Source organism: Lampetra planeri, chromosome 12 (genome assembly GCF_965212315.1).
Source record: "Lampetra planeri chromosome 12, kcLamPlan1.2.h2, whole genome shotgun sequence".
NCBI lineage: Eukaryota > Metazoa > Chordata > Hyperoartia > Petromyzontiformes > Petromyzontidae > Lampetra > Lampetra planeri.
This window is the reverse complement of record NC_136118.1, coordinates 8228582-8247592: the sequence shown is the minus strand read 5'-3', so window position 1 is coordinate 8247592 and position 19011 is coordinate 8228582. Positions and strand designations below refer to the sequence as shown.

Here is a 19011-nt window from a genome sequence, read left to right as displayed (position 1 = left end):
AGAAGAAAAACATAAATTTGCGTAAATTAAAGAAGCATGAAATGAAAAAAACTATGTTTTATTTTCACTTGCATTGAGTCCTGATGCTGGCTTGCTTGTCAGATTGCGCGTTTCTAGGGTGCTGGGCCTCATTACATCTCGCGAAGGATCCCTCCGCCGAACAACATAGTTCTGCGGTTGGGTTCGTTGGTACGACTGAGCGTTCGCCAGTCGGTTGGTTAAATGGCATCTTGAATAAAACCTCAGAGCGGTTCGTTCGTAAGTGCGGATGTTCGTAAGTTGGAAATTCATATCTCGGGCGGGACTGCCTGTACTGATGTGAGCTGTGGTCATAAATCAACGTCGGGTGGCCAAATCCAGAGCGCAGTATTGCTGACCACTTCTAATACCTTAATTAGCACCCCAAAAAACACACACAACATCGTTCCCTGCAATAGCATACATATGTAGCATCGTATATACTATATGGTCCTGTATATACAGAATCTTTATTTCGAGTGGAGGAGGAATCCGATGAGTGATGAAGCTCTCTTTCAAAGATGTAAAAGAGGTCAAGTTAGACCGTAGAAGCAGCAGTACAGTAGGTATATATTCGCTTGTACTGTATTGCCATTTAAATTACTTTCAATACACGCAAAAACATAGCATTAAAATAGCATACGACTACATTTTAGAACTGTTATATTCCCAATTTTGTGTTCCAAGATTGACAGAGGTTGCCTAGCCCAAGCCAAAGTACTGTACTGCATATGGAAACAATTTTGTTCCAAAGTAAGGCCATACATATCGCACAGCTATCGCGTTACAGAGCACTCTGAATAAGAAAAGCATTAGAGGATGTCCAAAAAAAACCTCAAGTAAATGGCGAATATTAAATGTGAACAAAGATGATGCATGTTGCTGTGATACATGGTGAGCTGCGTACTGCTGTAAAATGATTCGAGACTAAACGTAGGCTTACCAGCAGTGACTCGAAACGCTATGTCGGATAGATACAAAATCCTGCCAATACCTGAAAATGATCCCATTTGTTCGTGATCTCCATTTGATCCCATAATATCAAATATGATTTACGTGGGTTGTATCAAATTTGTTTTTTTATTTTCATGGCAAATGTATTACACTTTTGAGAATACAGTACTGTACGGGGTTTACGTGCATTAAGTAGCTGCACACTGATAAACATCTTTTTGATGCATTATATATTTTTTGCATGATGGGTTACATATCATACTCTGTGTGCCTTTAACAATCTTAAGATAATGCAGCCTTAGCGGCTAGCGCGTTCACTGCTTATTGCAGATGTTCACGGTTCAAATCCAGCGCCCGCCCTGATTAATACCAAGGTGTCTATTATCATTTAAAATATGAGGGCGTCGTGGTGGTGAGATGTTAATGACCTCGCTTGGTATACAGGAGGTCGTGGGTTCGATCATTACAAAAACATGCAATGTTGCATCACAGTGGACGTTTAAGATCCCATGATGTCATTTGCAAGAGGAGGTCAATGTGTACCAGCATCATAGTTCAAATTTGCCATACTGAAAACTTACACCGCAAATTACACATACATCATTGTCCTGAGCATGAAAAATTAGCAGCATGCTCCTTAAAAAGAATCATGAGACTCAGTGAGGCTCTCCTAGTTAAACAAGAATAATAATAATATCACTGCCTAGTCATTTTTATGGCATTTTTCCCTTTGTGCTGCATTATAGACATATGGGTTGTGAGAGTGAAACGTTGTGGTACTTGACAGCCGACAGCTGGGGTGCGGAACCTTGTCCTTACCGAGGGCCAAATGTGACTTTCAAATACCTTTGGCAGGCCACACATATACAAAGATCCCCTGTACAGCCTGTACAGATTGTTGGGGCAAGTGCTGTTATCGAGCACCTATGAAGGCCGGCACGGCACACACGGGGGTGGGTGGCCAACACCACGCCCGGCTGCCTGTATCTCCCCAGTGGTAATGTTTACACACCGCACCAGGTACTCATTTGAGTTTGAGTCGACCTAGGGGAGGCCCATGACCAGTTCAGATAATCGTCACTGGAGTTGGCCGTGGGCAGGAATTGAACTCGGGCTGCCGGGTTTGTAGCACTTACGCTACCGCTCCCCACGCACAAAACTACGCAAGTACACACACTAACAGACACACACATCTCATTCCCTTCTGTCACTGCAAGAGACCCTCCCTGGCAGTGTCAGAAGTGACTGAGCGTGCTCAGATTAGAAACACGGTTATTGACAGCTTGAAAACACCTCCCTTCTAATAGCCGATTAGCGCGGCTACAATGGATCGCAGTGAAGTGTACATATCGTTAACAGGCTGCTTGAAAGTGGTCCTGGATCAAGTGACCTGCAGGCTGCAAGAAACGAAGACAGGCAGGCGAGCCGCAGGTTGCCTACTCGTGCTCTGAAGCATTTACACATTCGCCCACAAAATGAACTGGTGGCATTTCAACAGAATGCAGAATCCGATGTAATGTTTGTCTCTGCCCTGAACAACCACGACACTGTGTGTGTGGGTCATCCATTTTGTTTCCTCATGATGCATTCGTTTTTGCCTAAACCCGTTTTTTTTTTTTGCCAGAGCCTCTGATAGGCACTTACAAACAAACGCGATATTAGCTATCTGGCACCGCAGCCGTGTCAGTGCCACTTGCAAGCGAAGGCAACAGGAAAGTTGCACAACCTTATTCAGGGTGGGTGGTCCGGCTGAGGCAGCAGACGGACGGTCCCGCACGCCTATTTCCAAATTGTCACTATCGCACGCGAACGACGTGTGAGCGCCGATAAAATATTAATGCTGCTCGTTGTCAGCGACATCGCCCTGATTAAAAATACATAAGGGAACAAAACGCATAATGGCATTGAATTGACTGCAACACGCACCCGTGAATACGTAAATGTGTTTCATGCCCTTAAAGCATATCCCATTACAGTATTTTAAGGTGTATCGACAACTTTTACCCAGCTGTTTTTGACATGCCGTCATTTTTTTTATTGTATATGTTTAGTCACGTGCCCTACACCACCTGGCAGCGTGGCCTTTGTAAGAAATATTCTGACACCGCCACAAACGATGTACTTGTGAAATTTGCAGCGTACACAATTTAAGAAAACTATTCGATACAGTGTAACATCTTCATTGTCGGCCATGCTCATCTATCCACTGAAATTGACGTCTCTCAGTTTTGCTATGGAAAAACCCCATCTACCTCCTGCACACGAGCTAATTTCACTGCTCCATCCTCATGACGGACGTGGTGCCAGGTGTGTCTTCACCTGTGGCTACCACCTGCTATTGTTAAGTCTCAACCAACGCCCACCATGCCTTCAGGTGATACGTCCATTTCAAGCCAACTTGCTTTTCTTTAAAGTCAGTGATGCCTCAAACTTGCATGTGTTCTTCCTGTCTCTCAACGTTTTTCCAAGTATGTACCTCTCCACGTGTTTTTACATCACTGTAATATCACATTATATAACCTTCCTTTGATGATGATCATTCAATATATGTACAGCAAGCATTCGTTTTTTTTATATACATATTAATACATTTTGTCTCAGGCCACTATTATGCAACCTAATCGTTATGCACTATGTTTCATATAAATGTTCGTACGCTGCGTTTAGCAAAGAGCAGCCCTTGCACGGTTAATGCAAACTACTGAAAGGGCCTATCGATTGCCCGGTACTGCATGCTTGCCAAGACACACGGTGCATAATGGGCTCATAGTGATGGAAGGAAAATTGGCAAGCCATGATAAAATGAAAACCCGCGCAAACTTGTTACATACCTGACTTTCACAACCTTGTCTTTGTGGTCCCGATGAAAACCGAACGTGGTCCCATGAGCAAGCTCCTCGGCCAGGTTTTGCCCACTGGAGCTCCGACTGGCGCTTTCAGATTTGTTGGACCCGGTCACAAAAGACTTGATGTTCAGCCGACTTTTCTTTCCATCCTCCTTTTTCCCCTCGTCTACTTCCTTGACCTTCACTTTGTCAAACAGGTCCAGACCGACGCCTTTGCTGAGGTCCAGCGACCTCCGGGACTCCTTGTGCATTCCATCCTTCCCCGGTTCCGGCAGCGAGGTCGACTCCAGGACTTTGTCGCTGCCAGCTTTCTTGTCCCCGAAAAATCCGGCTTTCACGGCGTCGGCCTTACCCACGCTCGCCGTCTTCTGGATGGAGGGCTTCTGCTCCTCCGCGTTGTTGATGTTCTGCAGGGATCGCGACAGGGCGATGTTGGGTTTGGGCTGGGCCTGGTTCTGCCCACCGGTGGCGGCTGCGCCCTTTTCCGGCACGTACAAGTGGCTGCCATTGATGCACAGCGAGGACTTGGAGGCCGTCTCGGATTTCGGCTTCAGGCCCCCGAAGAGGTTTCGCTCTTCCTTGACGGGCAGGGCCATCGTTATGTCGGCACTCTGCGTCCTCCTGCGACCCACGCTGCCTGCGGGACAAATTTCACTTGAAAATATTGATCGACATTCCCTGTAGACTTCGCACAGTACGATACAATTTGGGTTAATACGGTGAATAAATGCGACCACATCTTCGAGACACTGCACATAAACAGTGGCCATTTGATTTTCTTTCTGCGTGCAGTCAAAGGCAGAGGAACCAAAGGAAGGTCTTGAGTTGGGATTTGACAGCATGGATGGCAGGGTGAATGGAGTTCAAGTTTACAGGGGCAGCAGCATAGGAGAATGAGCGGTCTCCCACTTGCTGCAACAGAAAGCGTTGGTTGGTGGAGTGAAGAACATGTGGTAGGGGCTTTATAATGTTGGAAAAAGACACCACATTATTGTGATGTCAATAGACATAAAAACACATTTGCTAGTAATGGCAGTGTTGATAAACACTGTAGTGTCATTTCATTAATTTGTTTACATAATTTTTTTATCATGACAATAAGTGTGTTGCTAATTCTAGGTGCGTACAAAAGTGCAGTAAAACACAATAAAGGGAGCAGACAGTCGAGTAATAGGCATGAAATCAGTTTCATCATAGCACGTGAATAATATCTGGATAGATTCATGGATTTGGTGAAAATACCTTTAGAAATAACCGCAGTCATGATTTAATCGTTACTGTTTTAAAACGCAAGTGGAAGATTGATGTGCAACGATTAGGAATGGCATTAACGTTACCTCAGAAGAGGTGCATATGAAATGAGGGAACAGATTACGTGTTGGCAAAAAAAAACTTACATTGCTAGGCTTTATCTTCTTGGTTCTTTCGGTAAAGTCACGTAGAAGGGAAGTAATAAAATAATAAAAACAAAACATAACAAAATAATATAATTCTCACGACGTTTCGGCCACAACGCAAGCAGCCGTCCTCAGGTGAAGAATGAAACACCACCAAGCTAGGAGCGTATATATAAGCTGGGTTGGAGGGGGGGAGGTGGGAAGAAGAGCGCCTTAACAACATAACAACCCAGCTTATATATACGCTCCTAGCTTGGTGGTGTTTCATTCTTCACCTGAGGACGGCTGCTTGCGTTGTGGCCGAAACGTCGTGAGAATTATATTATTTTATTACTTCCCTTCTACGTGACTACCGAAAGAACCAAGAAGATGAATCCCTGCAGTCACGAAAGCTTTAAATCGAATTTTGCTAGGCTTTCTTTGGAAAACATGAATGAGGATATAGTGTACGGTGAATGTTTCAGATTAGACGTCTTGCATTCACTCCAGAAATCACTTTAAAGAAATGTATTGTATAAAAATACGATTGAAAAATCAAGGCAATTGAATGACCTATCAACAAATAATCATGAGTTGAAGCCCTTTGTCAATCCGGTGCTGAACGACTCCCGATGCTGTATTGGGGAGTGTACATGTTGATGGAGGACAGTGCGGGTTAGGGGGAGTAGGTGGTTTGCAGGATCAGTTAACATCTCTTACCATTGATCTTAGCCATAGCAAGGTTTTTTTAAACATACATTTTTATTGATGCACTATTACAGTATTGTCTAGATGATAAGATGTTTAAAGTTATACAAATCTGGTCTGACACACACACACGCACCTTCCAGATTATAAGATGCACCATCAACTTCTGCTTTAAAATAGAGGGGGAAAACGTTTTTTGCTATACATAATCTGAAGTGTATGGTGGTACATGCCTAATTGACCGCTCTTACATCCTCACCAGTCATGTCTTGCTCTGGAGCCAGCTCAACAGGTGGGGGAGTAATGACGGTTGTCACCCCGACCCCAGCGCCCGGGCCGGAGGACGGGAGTCCCAGCGGCGGCAGCGACGGATCAGGGGTGGACGGGATGGACACGTGCGAGGAGGAAAGTGATGAGGATGAGGAGTGCGTCACCGAGGTTCTCTTCATGCCCGGCAGCGTCAGGAAGCTCCTGCCCTTCGCCTTCTTCTTCACCTCCTCTTCCCTCTCCGCATCCTCGTCCTCGTTTTCACTGTCGATCCGCAGCACGCCGGGGACGATGGCCGACGAGGAGTCGGAGGTGCTGCCCTTCTTCTTGCCCTTCACCTTGTCCTTGAACTTGCCGAAGGCGGAGCGGGGCTTGTCACGCGCCGACAGGTCGAACATGCTGGCCGTCAGGTTGTTCCTCATGAACTGTGCCGAAAGCTGCACCTCGCCCCGGTCCTTCTCTTTCTTGCCGGCTTTCGAGTGTAACTTGTACCACCTGCAAGGAATGCCAACGCAAGGGGGAGAGGTTTAAGGGTGGTGTAGCGCCGACTCGTCAGACTGCAGTTACCTCTGAGGCAACTCGGCCTACCAGCATGACCAGGGGTCAGCAACCTGCGGCTCCAGAGCCGCACGAGGCTGTTTAATGGCCGCTTCGTGACCGTTATGCACGTGCATTGTGGATCTTGAAATATTGAGCTATTTTTAAAACAAATTCGAAATAAATTACTCATCTTGATATTTTGGCTGCAGACCCAACGAGCTTGACTGTTTCACCTCATCCAAGGCTACCCAGAGGTTCCTGGAGGCCTAGAGCAGAATGCCAACTGGGGCCCCCTTATTCCTTAGCAACATCAACAATATAGGCCCGTTGCGGAGTCCTTTCATGTGTGAGGCCAGTGGCAAATTGCCCCTTTTGTTCCTTCTCCTCCGAGTGGCCCTGGTCACATTCACTCTGTGTTCACCACCGTGCTGCAGGTCAAAACACTTCTCTTTCTGCTTGTTTCATTGCACTGCTCGACTTGGGAATTCCCTCCCATCATCTCTTTTCCCAGCTTCTCACAACCTTGCTCAATGCAAGACACATTGACTCGTGTCTGTTACACTCTCAACAGTGCTGCTTGTTGCTAGCCATTTGTCAATTTTGGAAGTTTGGGCCTGTGCAGAGCAAATGTGATTCGAAAAGAGTAACCCTCTGAACTTGGTAATTTCATATTTTGGCATCAGGCACTGCGAGTAAGATACAAATGTGGGCCATGTCTCTCACACATGAATGATTCTTATTGCTTTTAAATATTCTTGAATGCCCATTTTTACAGTGAATCCCCACAGGGTGAAGTCTATACATAAAAAAAGGTTAATATTGAAGTGGCTAACGGACAAGTACTAGATTACTACACTACAATACCGTAAACTATATGGTTATAATGTCGTTTGTAGCGTGTACGTCTTCTGTGCATTTTAAATATAGCATGCAAACGCTAGACCACATTTTTTTTCTCCCAAGACATTCCAGACATATCTTTGCGATAGCCGCGGGCAGTGGGAACAGGAAACCCTGCGCCCATATTCAGTGTACATTTAACCGTAACTTGAGCAATAAATAGGGATTAGCTTTACAAGGAGAAGAGCGCCTATTGTGTCCGTGCACGATAAAACCCCCGAGACGCATCCATTACCCTACACACGGCACTTGAAGATAAGGCAACCTCTGTTAATACTGTGGCGTGCTTTTTTTGTAAACAGAGCGTGCAAATACGAAACGTGGGATGAAAAAAAAAGGGTTGCGATAAACAGGTCCTCATCGTATGTAGCAACAGACACGTCGCGGCACCGAACGACAAAGTGAACGGGGAGGGGGTGATGGTATTGGGACGCAGTACTAATTCAGCGTGAACAAGAGTTGCACTTGCATCATTACAAAAGCATTCACATCAGCCGTTTGACCAGTTTGTTGACAATTCGATATCGACGAGCAAACTGCACATTGCTGTATGTAGGCTGCACCAAAAAACGGGCGCTGACAACGCATCCGATAATTTGCTTGCGATGGAGTCAAGGTGGTGGTGGGTGGTGGTGGTGGGGGGTGCGGGAGTTTCTTCTCCTTCCAATTTTCGCTCTGCAGTGGAGGATTTCTTTCGTAAGGCAAAAACAAGTGGCAACGAGCAAGTGCTGATTGGATGCAATTTTCTTGCTGTTATCTGTTGTTGGCAGGCCTGTCTTGAGTGCGAGCATTAAACCACCACGGACTGCGCCGTCAAAGTGGAACCGTAATGGATCATGAGCTGCACTGAGCCACGCTTAGTAGGAATTAATGATGCTCTGCCAGCCAGACCGCCACACATCTAATGACCTTGCAATGACCATATTTATGAACGCACCGCCGAGTCTCCAGTTCCTATCCCAATGTAATAGCGGACGGCATACACGGCGAGCTTTAGTGCAGGTACGACTGCTTTTAGATGTGGAGGCAATTGTATTTTAAAGAATAAATTGTCGTTTTCCTTGCACGACTCAGTGTCGTTTAACTGCAAAAAGAAAAGTACGAACCAAATCTGTTCATGATCATTTATAAAACAGCCCCTAGGGATTTCAAATGAAGGCAGCGCATGGTCATCCTGGTTCAGATTGACTCAGAGGGATCTATTTCCCCAAGAGAGGCCAAGCAATCTGGTGCAGCACAGAATAACTGCACTCACATTTACATATTACAGTATTTTTTTTTCATTTGCATATATTCTCAACTCTCATCATCATCGTCATCATCGGTCGCAATCAATCCACTGCTAGATGAAAGCCTCCTCCTCAATCCATTGCCATCCTTCGGTCCCACAAATCCACAATGCAACAAGCCATCGAGCCAGAGAGAACGTGGGGTTATTTTATCACTCCCTTCTTCGGTTGCCGCTCTTGTTAAGCTCGACCACCGATCTGCACCTCTGCGAGCAACTCCTAACTTCCCATATACAGCTTTCATCTCTCACTGAAATCAGAAATTCAGTTTTATGAACGTTGTATTATTGGTCTGAGCACAAGAGAAAAAATGCTGCAACACATTCCTGCGGAGGGAGCTGGTAGGAACGTTGGGTTGCTCGGTCAATGGCCAGGGTCAACGGCGGCGTGGTGTATTCCGCAAATATGGCCGACTGTGAGGGAGGGCACAAGCCGGCGTGAGTAGGTTAAACTTTTAGTTTTATAAGGGCACCACGGGGTGACCAGCCCCTCCCCACCCAGCCCCACCCAGCCCCTCCCCACCCTCCCCTCCCCACCCAGCCCCTCCCCACCCTCCCCTCCCCACCCAGCCCCTCCCTCCCCACCCAGCCCCTCCCTGCACGACGGACGGACACAATAATCCCCTGTGGGCTGGTGGAACCAGGTGGTTCCTACCAGTATAAACTCTCCATTGTATATATGATCCACATGAACGGCAATTTAATGCATCTCTCAATGAGTTTTTGCTAAAACATAAGTTCCAAAACTGCTATATATGTAACCTAAAGTATTAGAGTACTATACATTGCTTTAACAAAAGATAATTTCAAACAGGTTACATATTAAACACAGGTTATTGTTTCCATTATATTTCAAAGAAACATTTTAAAAATGAAAGAGTTCTTTGAGCCACAAGCTATCACAAAGCAAATGCCTTCTCATTGTTGGCAATGCTAAATATTTTAAGATTCTTACAAAAATATCAACAATAAAAACATAATCCATGAAAACAAAAAACCCACGAGGCACGTCACCCCATTCTTTTCTCTGGATCACCTACCAATTTAAATGTGCCAGACTCTGGAAAATCGCCCGACTGTTTTTCAGTGCAATAAATAATGAGGGCAACACATCTGCTCCGTGTTTCAGATGCTCAAACAATGGCCTCTTTAGAAAAGGAGCAGAATGGAAAGCTCTTTACACGTTTACCTGCTGGGTAAAAGGTAAAAGTGCAGGGCCACAATTTCTCGCTCATGCCACTGCTGAACGAAGTGGGCCTCCACTTGCGGAAGCGCCAGCGTCCTCACCGGAGGCAAATTTGGCCTACTCTTCCACACGGGCCAGACGTCTTTGAAGAGATGGCGATAGCCAACCTTCACCCCACCACGCACGACATTCCGATGGAACAAGTGGTGCGTCAATTTATACTGCTGCGTGTCCGGAGGCAGGGAGAAGTGAGAAAAGTGTCCACTGTTTCAACTCCCGAACTGGGAGATTGAATCGAAGACCTCTGAATTTCAAGTCATGCCTGCGAATCGTTGTGCCACGGTGGCATCCAGTGTTTACATAATATCTTTCAATATTACGCTGCCTCCTATTTTGCCTCAAATAGAACACTGCCATTGGAGAAGGGCAAATCTGCAACAAAATGCAATGCGGCATGTTAATAAACCACGGTGTACCGTATTTTCTATAAAAACAACGCTTTATTCTGCACTGCATTTCGTTTCGTGTACTGCGTAAAGTTAATGGCTGCTATTACTGTGAACAATAAATAAGTGTGCATAATTGGTTCAATTTGTTGCACTTACAGCATGTGAAATTAAGAGACCACCACCCCTTCCCACCTACTCACAAAACATTAGCGAGGGAGAACAGCGTGCCGAATACGTGCTCAATTATCTCACAAATCTACGTGGTTTGCTCCGGCAACACAAGATATAATTTAGCTTCACGGCCCCTTAAACAACAATCTGCAGGGACATTTGATGGGACTTCCCAGCACAGCAAGATACGAAGCACATCGCACTAATGGGCCTTCATGGAGGACGAAGCAGACAAACACACGGACTTGCTAGAATCGTTCGCGTGAGCATATTGGCACAATGCGGGAAGTTGCTGTATCTCTGTGTTCGCATGCCAGGAAACTGACAGTGACACGGTGCTAGTGTCGCTATCTCACACATTGCCTTACTGCAGCCGCATAACGGATGACACAGCACCCACAAGAACGGAGGAAGGTTGCCTGCGGTATCATGTATTCTTTCCACATGCCACGGCAGTGAAACGCTCAGTAAATGAGCGTTTCTTACAAATATCAAATTGATCGTTGACATGACCAGTTCATATACAATATTACGTGTAAAAATCATGATTAATACAAATCTACAATCCCTTAATATACTGTTGGGTGAAGGCCTTAACCACACTCTCTTGGTCATCGGTGTTTTCTGAGCAAGCCTTACCATGGTGGTCAGCGTGGGTTGGGGAAGAGTGGGACCTAACGACCAATTATGATGCTACTCGCCAATGATATTAGCCATGGCCTTGAAATTAACCCATAGTGCAGGCTGCTGTGAACCCAGCGAGAAAGCATGGGGAGCTCTTCATCCAGCAGTGGATTTACAACATGACATTATCTGGAAGATAGAGTATACACTGAACTTGGCCAGTTGAATACGTGTGCGAGAGAGCTACGTGTTGTTACGCACAGATATAGTACAGTGTTTGGCACCAAAGGAAGTACCAAAGGTAATAATTTTAGATATTTTAAAGGGATCATTGACGTCACGGAGTATCATAAACACTCTCACTTCAGGGCAGCTGGCCTCAAACATTCTTTTTGGAACGTGCCGTGCAGAAACGTCAAGAAAGAACAATGCTGTTCACAGCGCAGATTAAATATACTGAAATGTCATCGTGACACCAGCATAACAAATAATGGTTTACCTGAAAAATAAATCGAAGGAAACGGTCGTTCATAGACTATGACCATGCAAATGTGTAGCCCTGCAAATGCTTGCTCTTTTCACTGCTGGAGGAAGGGCCTCCATTAAAGGAAGCTCTATAAACCCTCGAGGGGGTATTTGGCCTACTGTTTCACACTGGTCAGATATCTCGAGGAAAGTAAGAGTACTCCACACTTACCCCACCATCAGCGACCTGTCAATCGACTCCAGTGTACACATTTATAATGCCGGGTGGACAGGCCAGGGGATTTAAGGAACTTGCAACCGTTGTTTAAAGTTTTCAACTCCCGCGTCAGAAGACTGAATCGAACTGGCGACCGCTGGACTGCAAGGCCAGTATGCTAACCATTACAATGCAGCAGTCATGCAGTTCATGTACTGCAGTATGCGTCACAGTATTTTAATTGCAAATATCCAATTTTACTGCAGGCATTAATGGCTTTGGGTTTCATGTGTTTTCGCAGCCTTCCATTAGGCACATTAAAGCATTGTTTATTCATCTGACAAAGCTCAATGTCTTCATTATTTTATGCTATTCACTTAAGTGATTTTTTTTCTTTCTCAGAAATGACAGGCTATAACCGGATTTTATGGATATACGTTGTGTATCCATTGCTCATGAACTATGTTGCACCCATGTTGTGTGGTTTGATGTTGTCAATGCACTGCTGGATGAGGGCCCTTTTAGCACCGTGCAGATCGTGGGATTTACACCTCAAAACGCTGGTAAGTGCTTGTTGGTGAAGTCGGGCAGCCAAAGAAGCAGAGGCATAGTAGTACAGTGCAACAGTTGATTTCACTGCATTGCCCTCTGCTACTCACCACGTTGCCCTGTAGCCTATAACAACCTGTTTGAGCATGGTGGTCACCCGTCCAACCTATATCTGGGACCCTGCCTAGCTTCTGAGATCTGACAAAATCGGGGACATTCTGGAGGATTTGGCCATAGACTTCATACTGTATTCACAGGGTATTCTAACTCAAGCTACTCATCAGCAAACTGTTACGAAAAGTTGAAAGACTTTGCTGTATTGTAGGTAACCACGTTTCAACCGTACCACATATATATTACTCTATCTTACTATTTTTTTCCCAGGTAAGGCCCACTGAGCTATTTAGCTCTTTTTCAGAAGCGACATGGCCACAAATGATAGCTCAACGAAGTGGCTTATCATGTGGACATGTATAGCAGCCAAATACTCTAAACGCATACAGTATATTAATTTAAACATGTTGCTGTTTTTTTTGGTTGTGCTAATATATTATAGGAATGTATTCTACTGTAGAGTTACAGTATTGGGGTGGAGCAGTAGCGCATTGCTGTGTACACTGCGCTATGAACCCGGCAACCTAAGTTAATTTATTGGTCATGGCTAAAATCAGTGGCAAGTGATATCTGAACCGGTCCTGGACACCGCACCCTATTCACCAATCCGCACTGACCAGTGTGATGGAATATGGTCAAACAAACCCCATGACCAACATGGCGTGGGGATCACTTCAGACAGCAGTGGATTGGAAAATCGCTTTAAATAAGTACAGTATTACTGGAAGAGGATCCGTGATATTGGTCGCCCATATTGCTGTGTATCGGTCAGCTTATTGGTCAAAATGCCATTCTTTATCACAGCCAATTTTGTCCAACATCCAAGACGGCCATTTACACAGTATCGGCTGAAATATTGACCAACTTGAATGTCACTTGAGTTGTCATTGATTTTTCGCTAACGAATCCCACAAGAAACTACCTTGCAGTTGGTTACGTTGACAGAAAGTCACGCACACAACGGAACAAACAGCTGAACCAGGTTAGCTGATGACTTGGGCATTTCGAAATCTGACCCTGATCTGCTCCCAGGACGCAACAATGCCTCGACATTCTGTAGGACACAGCAGCAGCAGCAGAATAACAGCTGCTGCACTGTACTGTAGGTGACCAAGTGTGGACCGTCATATAAAAACAAATCGTGGATACGTCATCGCACCGTTTTTCAATCACGCATGACTAGAGCGTAATAACCAAGGTCAAAACGTAATTTGCAGATGCAATATGAATTCCACACCACGGAAATAAGGGACACAAACTGATATCGTTTGGGTGGTAGGCAACGAATATTGTTGAATGTCATCGGTGTGTCATGTAATAATAATAACAATAATAATTATTATTCATCGTTATTTACCGAGGAAACCCTCGTTAAGTCTCAAGACTTGTTTGCAGGAGACACCTGTACTGGTATGTATGGCTAATTCCGAGAGAGAGTCTAACATGTGGGAGGAAACCCAGGTTCTCTGAGAATGCCCATCTCCTCGCACAGGAAGGGGATACATTCATCATTGCCATATGGTGGTCAATTCAGAGCCTAGCGGCTATGACACCGAGAGAAAGCCCGTGCAAGTGTTAAGAAGGCTCAAAACCCTGCTTTAGCTGACAAGCTCTGAAAACATCACGACGCATTCAGGGAGATGTGGTCGTATATATTGTTGGGCACATCCAAGGTGGACCTGTCAGAATACCAAGACACAAGGTTGTTAAGAGTTACCACCACGTGAATAGATATTAACATTAAAAATTCCAGCACGCAGCAAGACACTCCTGCAATTTCTAGCCTAACCAATCCCCCACCCCACCCTACACCACCCCGACTGACCGCCAGCTCAATTACAAGGGAGATAAATGGCTGCACCACTGCCTTTCATAATGCTCCACTGTACGACGATGGGAACAAAGAAGCAATGTTCTGGGTGGGACCAGTTGACAATGATCATCATTATTATCACCGGTCATGATATATTCACTGCTGGATGAAGGCCACGCCAAACCATAGTCATCTCTCGCTGTTGCGATCCTACGATCCATCTCGCGCCTGCACACAAGCCAATTTCATCGCTCCATCACTGCAGCGGATGTCCTCTCAAGGGATGTATCCCCCCTCCTTAGGCTGCCACTCTGCTCCTGGTCTCGTCCACGACCTCTGAGCAACGTGTCCTGCCTAGAGTCCACTTTTTGGTGTAATCGTCTGTGTGATCTCCAAAGCCAACCAAGCCTCCACAGCTCCTTTGCTTAAAGAATTCCCCCGTAGGGCTCCTAACAAAGCCGTTATCAGCAAAAAATATTCACAAGCCCTGTTGTGTTTGGCCATGGATTAAAAAAAAAGGCTTTGTTGTGCTCTTGTTCTTCTCACAAGCTTTCGGGTTTAGGTAATAACGCTGAGTTCTGGCTGAAGTGATGTTGCACACTGTACGGACATGATTTCAAGCACTATTTGCAGAAGGTAGCAGCCGTATGCAAGTGCTGTCGGTGGGTGCAGGCTTCATTTCTGTTTGTGAGCTGCTGATGACTGCAGATGCATTGCTGAGACGAGGACATTTCACCGAGGCCCAGACAACGCAGAGCTCAAATGTGCTCACGACTGCTGAGCACTATGTTTTCCACTACTCTACTGTATGCAGTGCAGGCATAAGCACTAAACCCTCCACACACACACACTGTGTGTGTGGAGGGTTGTGTGTGCATGGTTATTCCCGTACTGTATTAGCCACTGTGGCTCCAAGGCTTGCATACAAAGTGTGGAGTCGCTGCAATGCAACGTTAACACGTGGGGCCCTTTGCCAATCCACTGCTCGATGAATGCCTGTCCCCACCCTGTGTTGATACTCGAATGGGGGGGGTGCGAGTGGGTTTTGTTACACCATACTGCAACCACGCTGGTTGCACTGTGCTATTCTAAATGTGAATGTACAGCAAATGTACTGTAGACTACTACAGTTATTGTACTGCTCTTGTGTGTGCACGTCATGACAGCATGTTAAGACTGAGAAAGCATGTTGGAGTATTGTGTAAAAGAACAGTATCTTAGTCTTGCCTGCAAACGCCATCTCTTTTTCACACACACCCACCCACTTGCATCGTAATAGGACATTTCAACAGCACGGTATAGTAATGAGACTACTTCAGTATTATGGTATGGAATATAGGTTGCATATTATTACAGTACTGTACTATGTATCCCAAGACCTGATATAATGGTGGAAATTGCACATTACTTGGACGGAAACCAGTACAGGATACCTACAGGACAATCACATAGAGTACACTACGGCACAGTATTGCCCGACAATACTCGATAACAGTCTAGATATATTCGAGTCTGAAGTTGACACGATAATAGTTAAAACGGTGTCCTTTAATAATCCAGGAAAACCTCACCGAGTCTCAGGACTTTGTTTTCAGGTGGGCTCTCCATTTTGATACTTGGACGTTTTAATTAATCCTCAAGCTCACTATGCTGTAAAATTCCGCCATACCACCTCAACCCAAACTCAACTCCAAACACAATCCCATCACCTATCCCACACCCAGCTTTCATCCAAAACCCAGCTCCTATCCCAGATTATATCCCAAATCCAGATTATATCCCAACTGTTATGCCAAACTCAACTTTTATCCCAATCCCAATTTCTATCTCAAACCCAACTTCTATCCCAAACCCAACTCCTATATCAACCCCAGCTTTTATCCCAATCCCAACTTCTATCTCAAACCCAACTCCTATCCCAAACCCAACTCCTATCCCAAACCCAACTCCTATCTCAAACCCAACTTCTATCCCAAACCCATCTCCTATCCCAAACCCATCTCCTATCCCAAACCCAACTTCTATCCCAAATCCATCTCCTATCCCAAACCCAGCTCCACCATCCAAACGTGTCTCTCCCAACCCCCACCCATAGCTCACTCGGGCTTGCGTCTGGACTTGTCGACGTAGAGTTCGGAGATCGACACGGACACCTGTCCCAGGAACTTGTCAGGACCCAGCAAGGAGCGGTGCATCACGGACACCACCACCACCACGCAGCTCTGCGACTCCTGGCGGTGACCTCCTCCTGCCGCTCCGTCTCCAACCAGGGCGTCTGGGGGCAACTCGAATGAGCACTCCTCCTTCCATTCGGGATTGGAGCTCTTCTCCAGCACGGACGTGGCATATCGCTCTCGGCCCAGCTCCATGACTGCGAAGGCATCGTTGGTTCCATTCTTGCCCTTTGCACGCAGGCCACGAGCCTGGAGCACGGTGATCTGCACGTGAGTGGGACACCACCTCTGAGCTGCCTGCTCCTCTAGAGATCCAGAAGACATCTTCCTCTTCTTCCCCTCTTGGCTTCTTCAATAGCAACACTATCCGGCGGTGTCTATGTATCTAGACAATAGCACTCAACAGTTTAGCTGAACGATGCTGTGTATTGATACTATAATTATCTTAGTATGCTCTTTATCTTGGTATTATAAGCACTTTATCTAAATAAGCGATGTACCTTTGATATGCTATGTTACCTATTGTCATATATTTTATAGGATTATTCTCAATAGGGTCTTCTTAACTGATTTCAAATATAGTAACAATTATCTTACAATAACCGCAGTACACTACTGATGTCCTCTTTAGTAATAAGTGGTGATGTTGTATAACCACTGTGTACCTAGACTGGACGTGGGTATTACATCAAAAATACTGAGTGTTAGGCACGGTGTGTTAATGTGCTGTATAAGACAAAACAATACATATTAAGCCACTTTCTTATCTCTGCTGTTGCCTTTCTGCCTTCGACCGAAATAATCTACATTAAAATACAGCCTTGGTATCTATTTGTGGCCATCCGTCACTACGCCTCGAACTGGCTTGTCTTCCTTCTCTTTATATCCTGCCCCTTTTTGTATTCACTCCTCTCTAATAATATTCCCTTCGTGTAATTAAAACAACAAGCACCGCAAACAGAGAGAGAGAGGTTCTGGCCACGACTAACAAACACTAAGTTCAATCCGGACGATCATCCTCCCCTTTCGTAGTCTTCCAGATCTTCCTTTGCACTCTTCCCTGTCCAAATTCCTCTCCGCTTAAAGACGCGTTCCGACCGCCCTCCGTATATCCCGAGCAGAACCCCAAGACGGACAGGAAATATTTCTGTTAAAAAAAAACAAGAATTACAGTTACAAAGCAGCAAACACGAGTTCGTTCTTAAACTCAGCATCGACGAGAGCGCGGGCACTGATGGAGACACGGGAGTTGATCACTGCGCTCCTGTATCTTGCGAAGAATCAGAATGTCGTCTTCATCTCTGCCCGTGCTGCTGTTGTTTCTGCTTCTCGCTGTCTCTCCAGGCCGCCGTGTTCGCACGTCAACGATAGCATCTGCCGATTGTGCGCAACACGCGCGCACACACGCGTGCATTCACACACTGGGTGGTGTCCGTGTGTGTGCGTCCGTGTGTGTCCGCCCGCTACTTTGCTACCGTCCCACACACAATGCTGTGTTTGTCCGGCTGCCGTAAGCATGTGTGTGTGTCTTGACATGCGCTGCCGACTTAAGGAATGGGGGTGGGAGGGTGGAAAGGGGGTGGTTGGGTTGGGTGGGTGGTGGTTGTTGGTGAGATGATTGCTTGCTTAGCTTACGAGTGGGACTACGGGATATCATGACTTGGGTAGGGGGGTGTGTGTGTGTGGGTGCTGTGCATGTTGTGTGTGTGTGGGGGGGGTGTCGCAACTTGTTTGTACAGAAAGGGGACAATATAAATGATATAAATAATCCTGTTAACTTGACGTCACTGCCGGCGCCACTGCTCTTCATCTCTGGAGCCACGTGGGTCTCTTGGGACGTTGACCCCTCCCGTTGTTGCGCGGCCCCTTGCCGAATGGCCAAATGTAGAAAGAGGGAAGGGAAACACAGACGCGACGGGGGGGGGGGGCTTATGCCACACGAAAGCCACGCTATGCAAATCATAAAATAGAGAAGTATTTTTTTTATTTTGCTTATCCGTACAGCATCAGACAAATGCACGTGTTGTGCTTATTCATGGATGCATTCAGATGATATGGTTATTGTCAATAATTGATGTATTCCTAAAGTAATTTACATTCAAATAATATGATTAATACAAAACATTAGTATTAAATCTACATGACAGTATTATAGTTGTACTGGCAATATGAAAAGGAATACGTGCGATATTAAAACAATCATTTGTTACAAGATTGAGTTTATAATGTACTGTACCATGTCAACTGAATGGTCGCAGTTAAATAATCGCATTTTGGCGATGCCCTTCATAGCTTTAAACAAGTGTCGGTAACGTTCCTAAATGTGTTTTTATAGATGTATCACCGTATGAT

The 19011-nt window shown here is 45.6% G+C and overlaps 1 protein-coding gene across 2 annotated transcripts in view; it reads right to left on the bottom strand.

Annotated features, from left to right (window-relative positions):
- LOC144721619 (rab11 family-interacting protein 2-like) overlaps positions 1 to 18281 on the bottom strand; it is a 29311-nt gene extending 11030 nt beyond the window's left edge. Inside the window, exons 1-3 of one of the 2 annotated variants that reach the window (XM_078599404.1) lie at positions 16586 to 18281; positions 6162 to 6664; positions 3804 to 4455 (exon numbers count right to left, since the gene is read on the bottom strand). In XM_078599404.1, the coding sequence (XP_078455530.1) occupies positions 3804 to 4455; positions 6162 to 6664; positions 16586 to 16983 (1553 nt within the window). In that variant the 5' untranslated portion in view covers positions 16984 to 18281. The remainder of the gene's footprint in view (positions 1 to 3803; positions 4456 to 6161; positions 6665 to 16585) is intronic. The other variant, XM_078599405.1, reaches the window with a different exon arrangement.
- Positions 18282 to 19011: the final 730 nt, after the last annotated feature.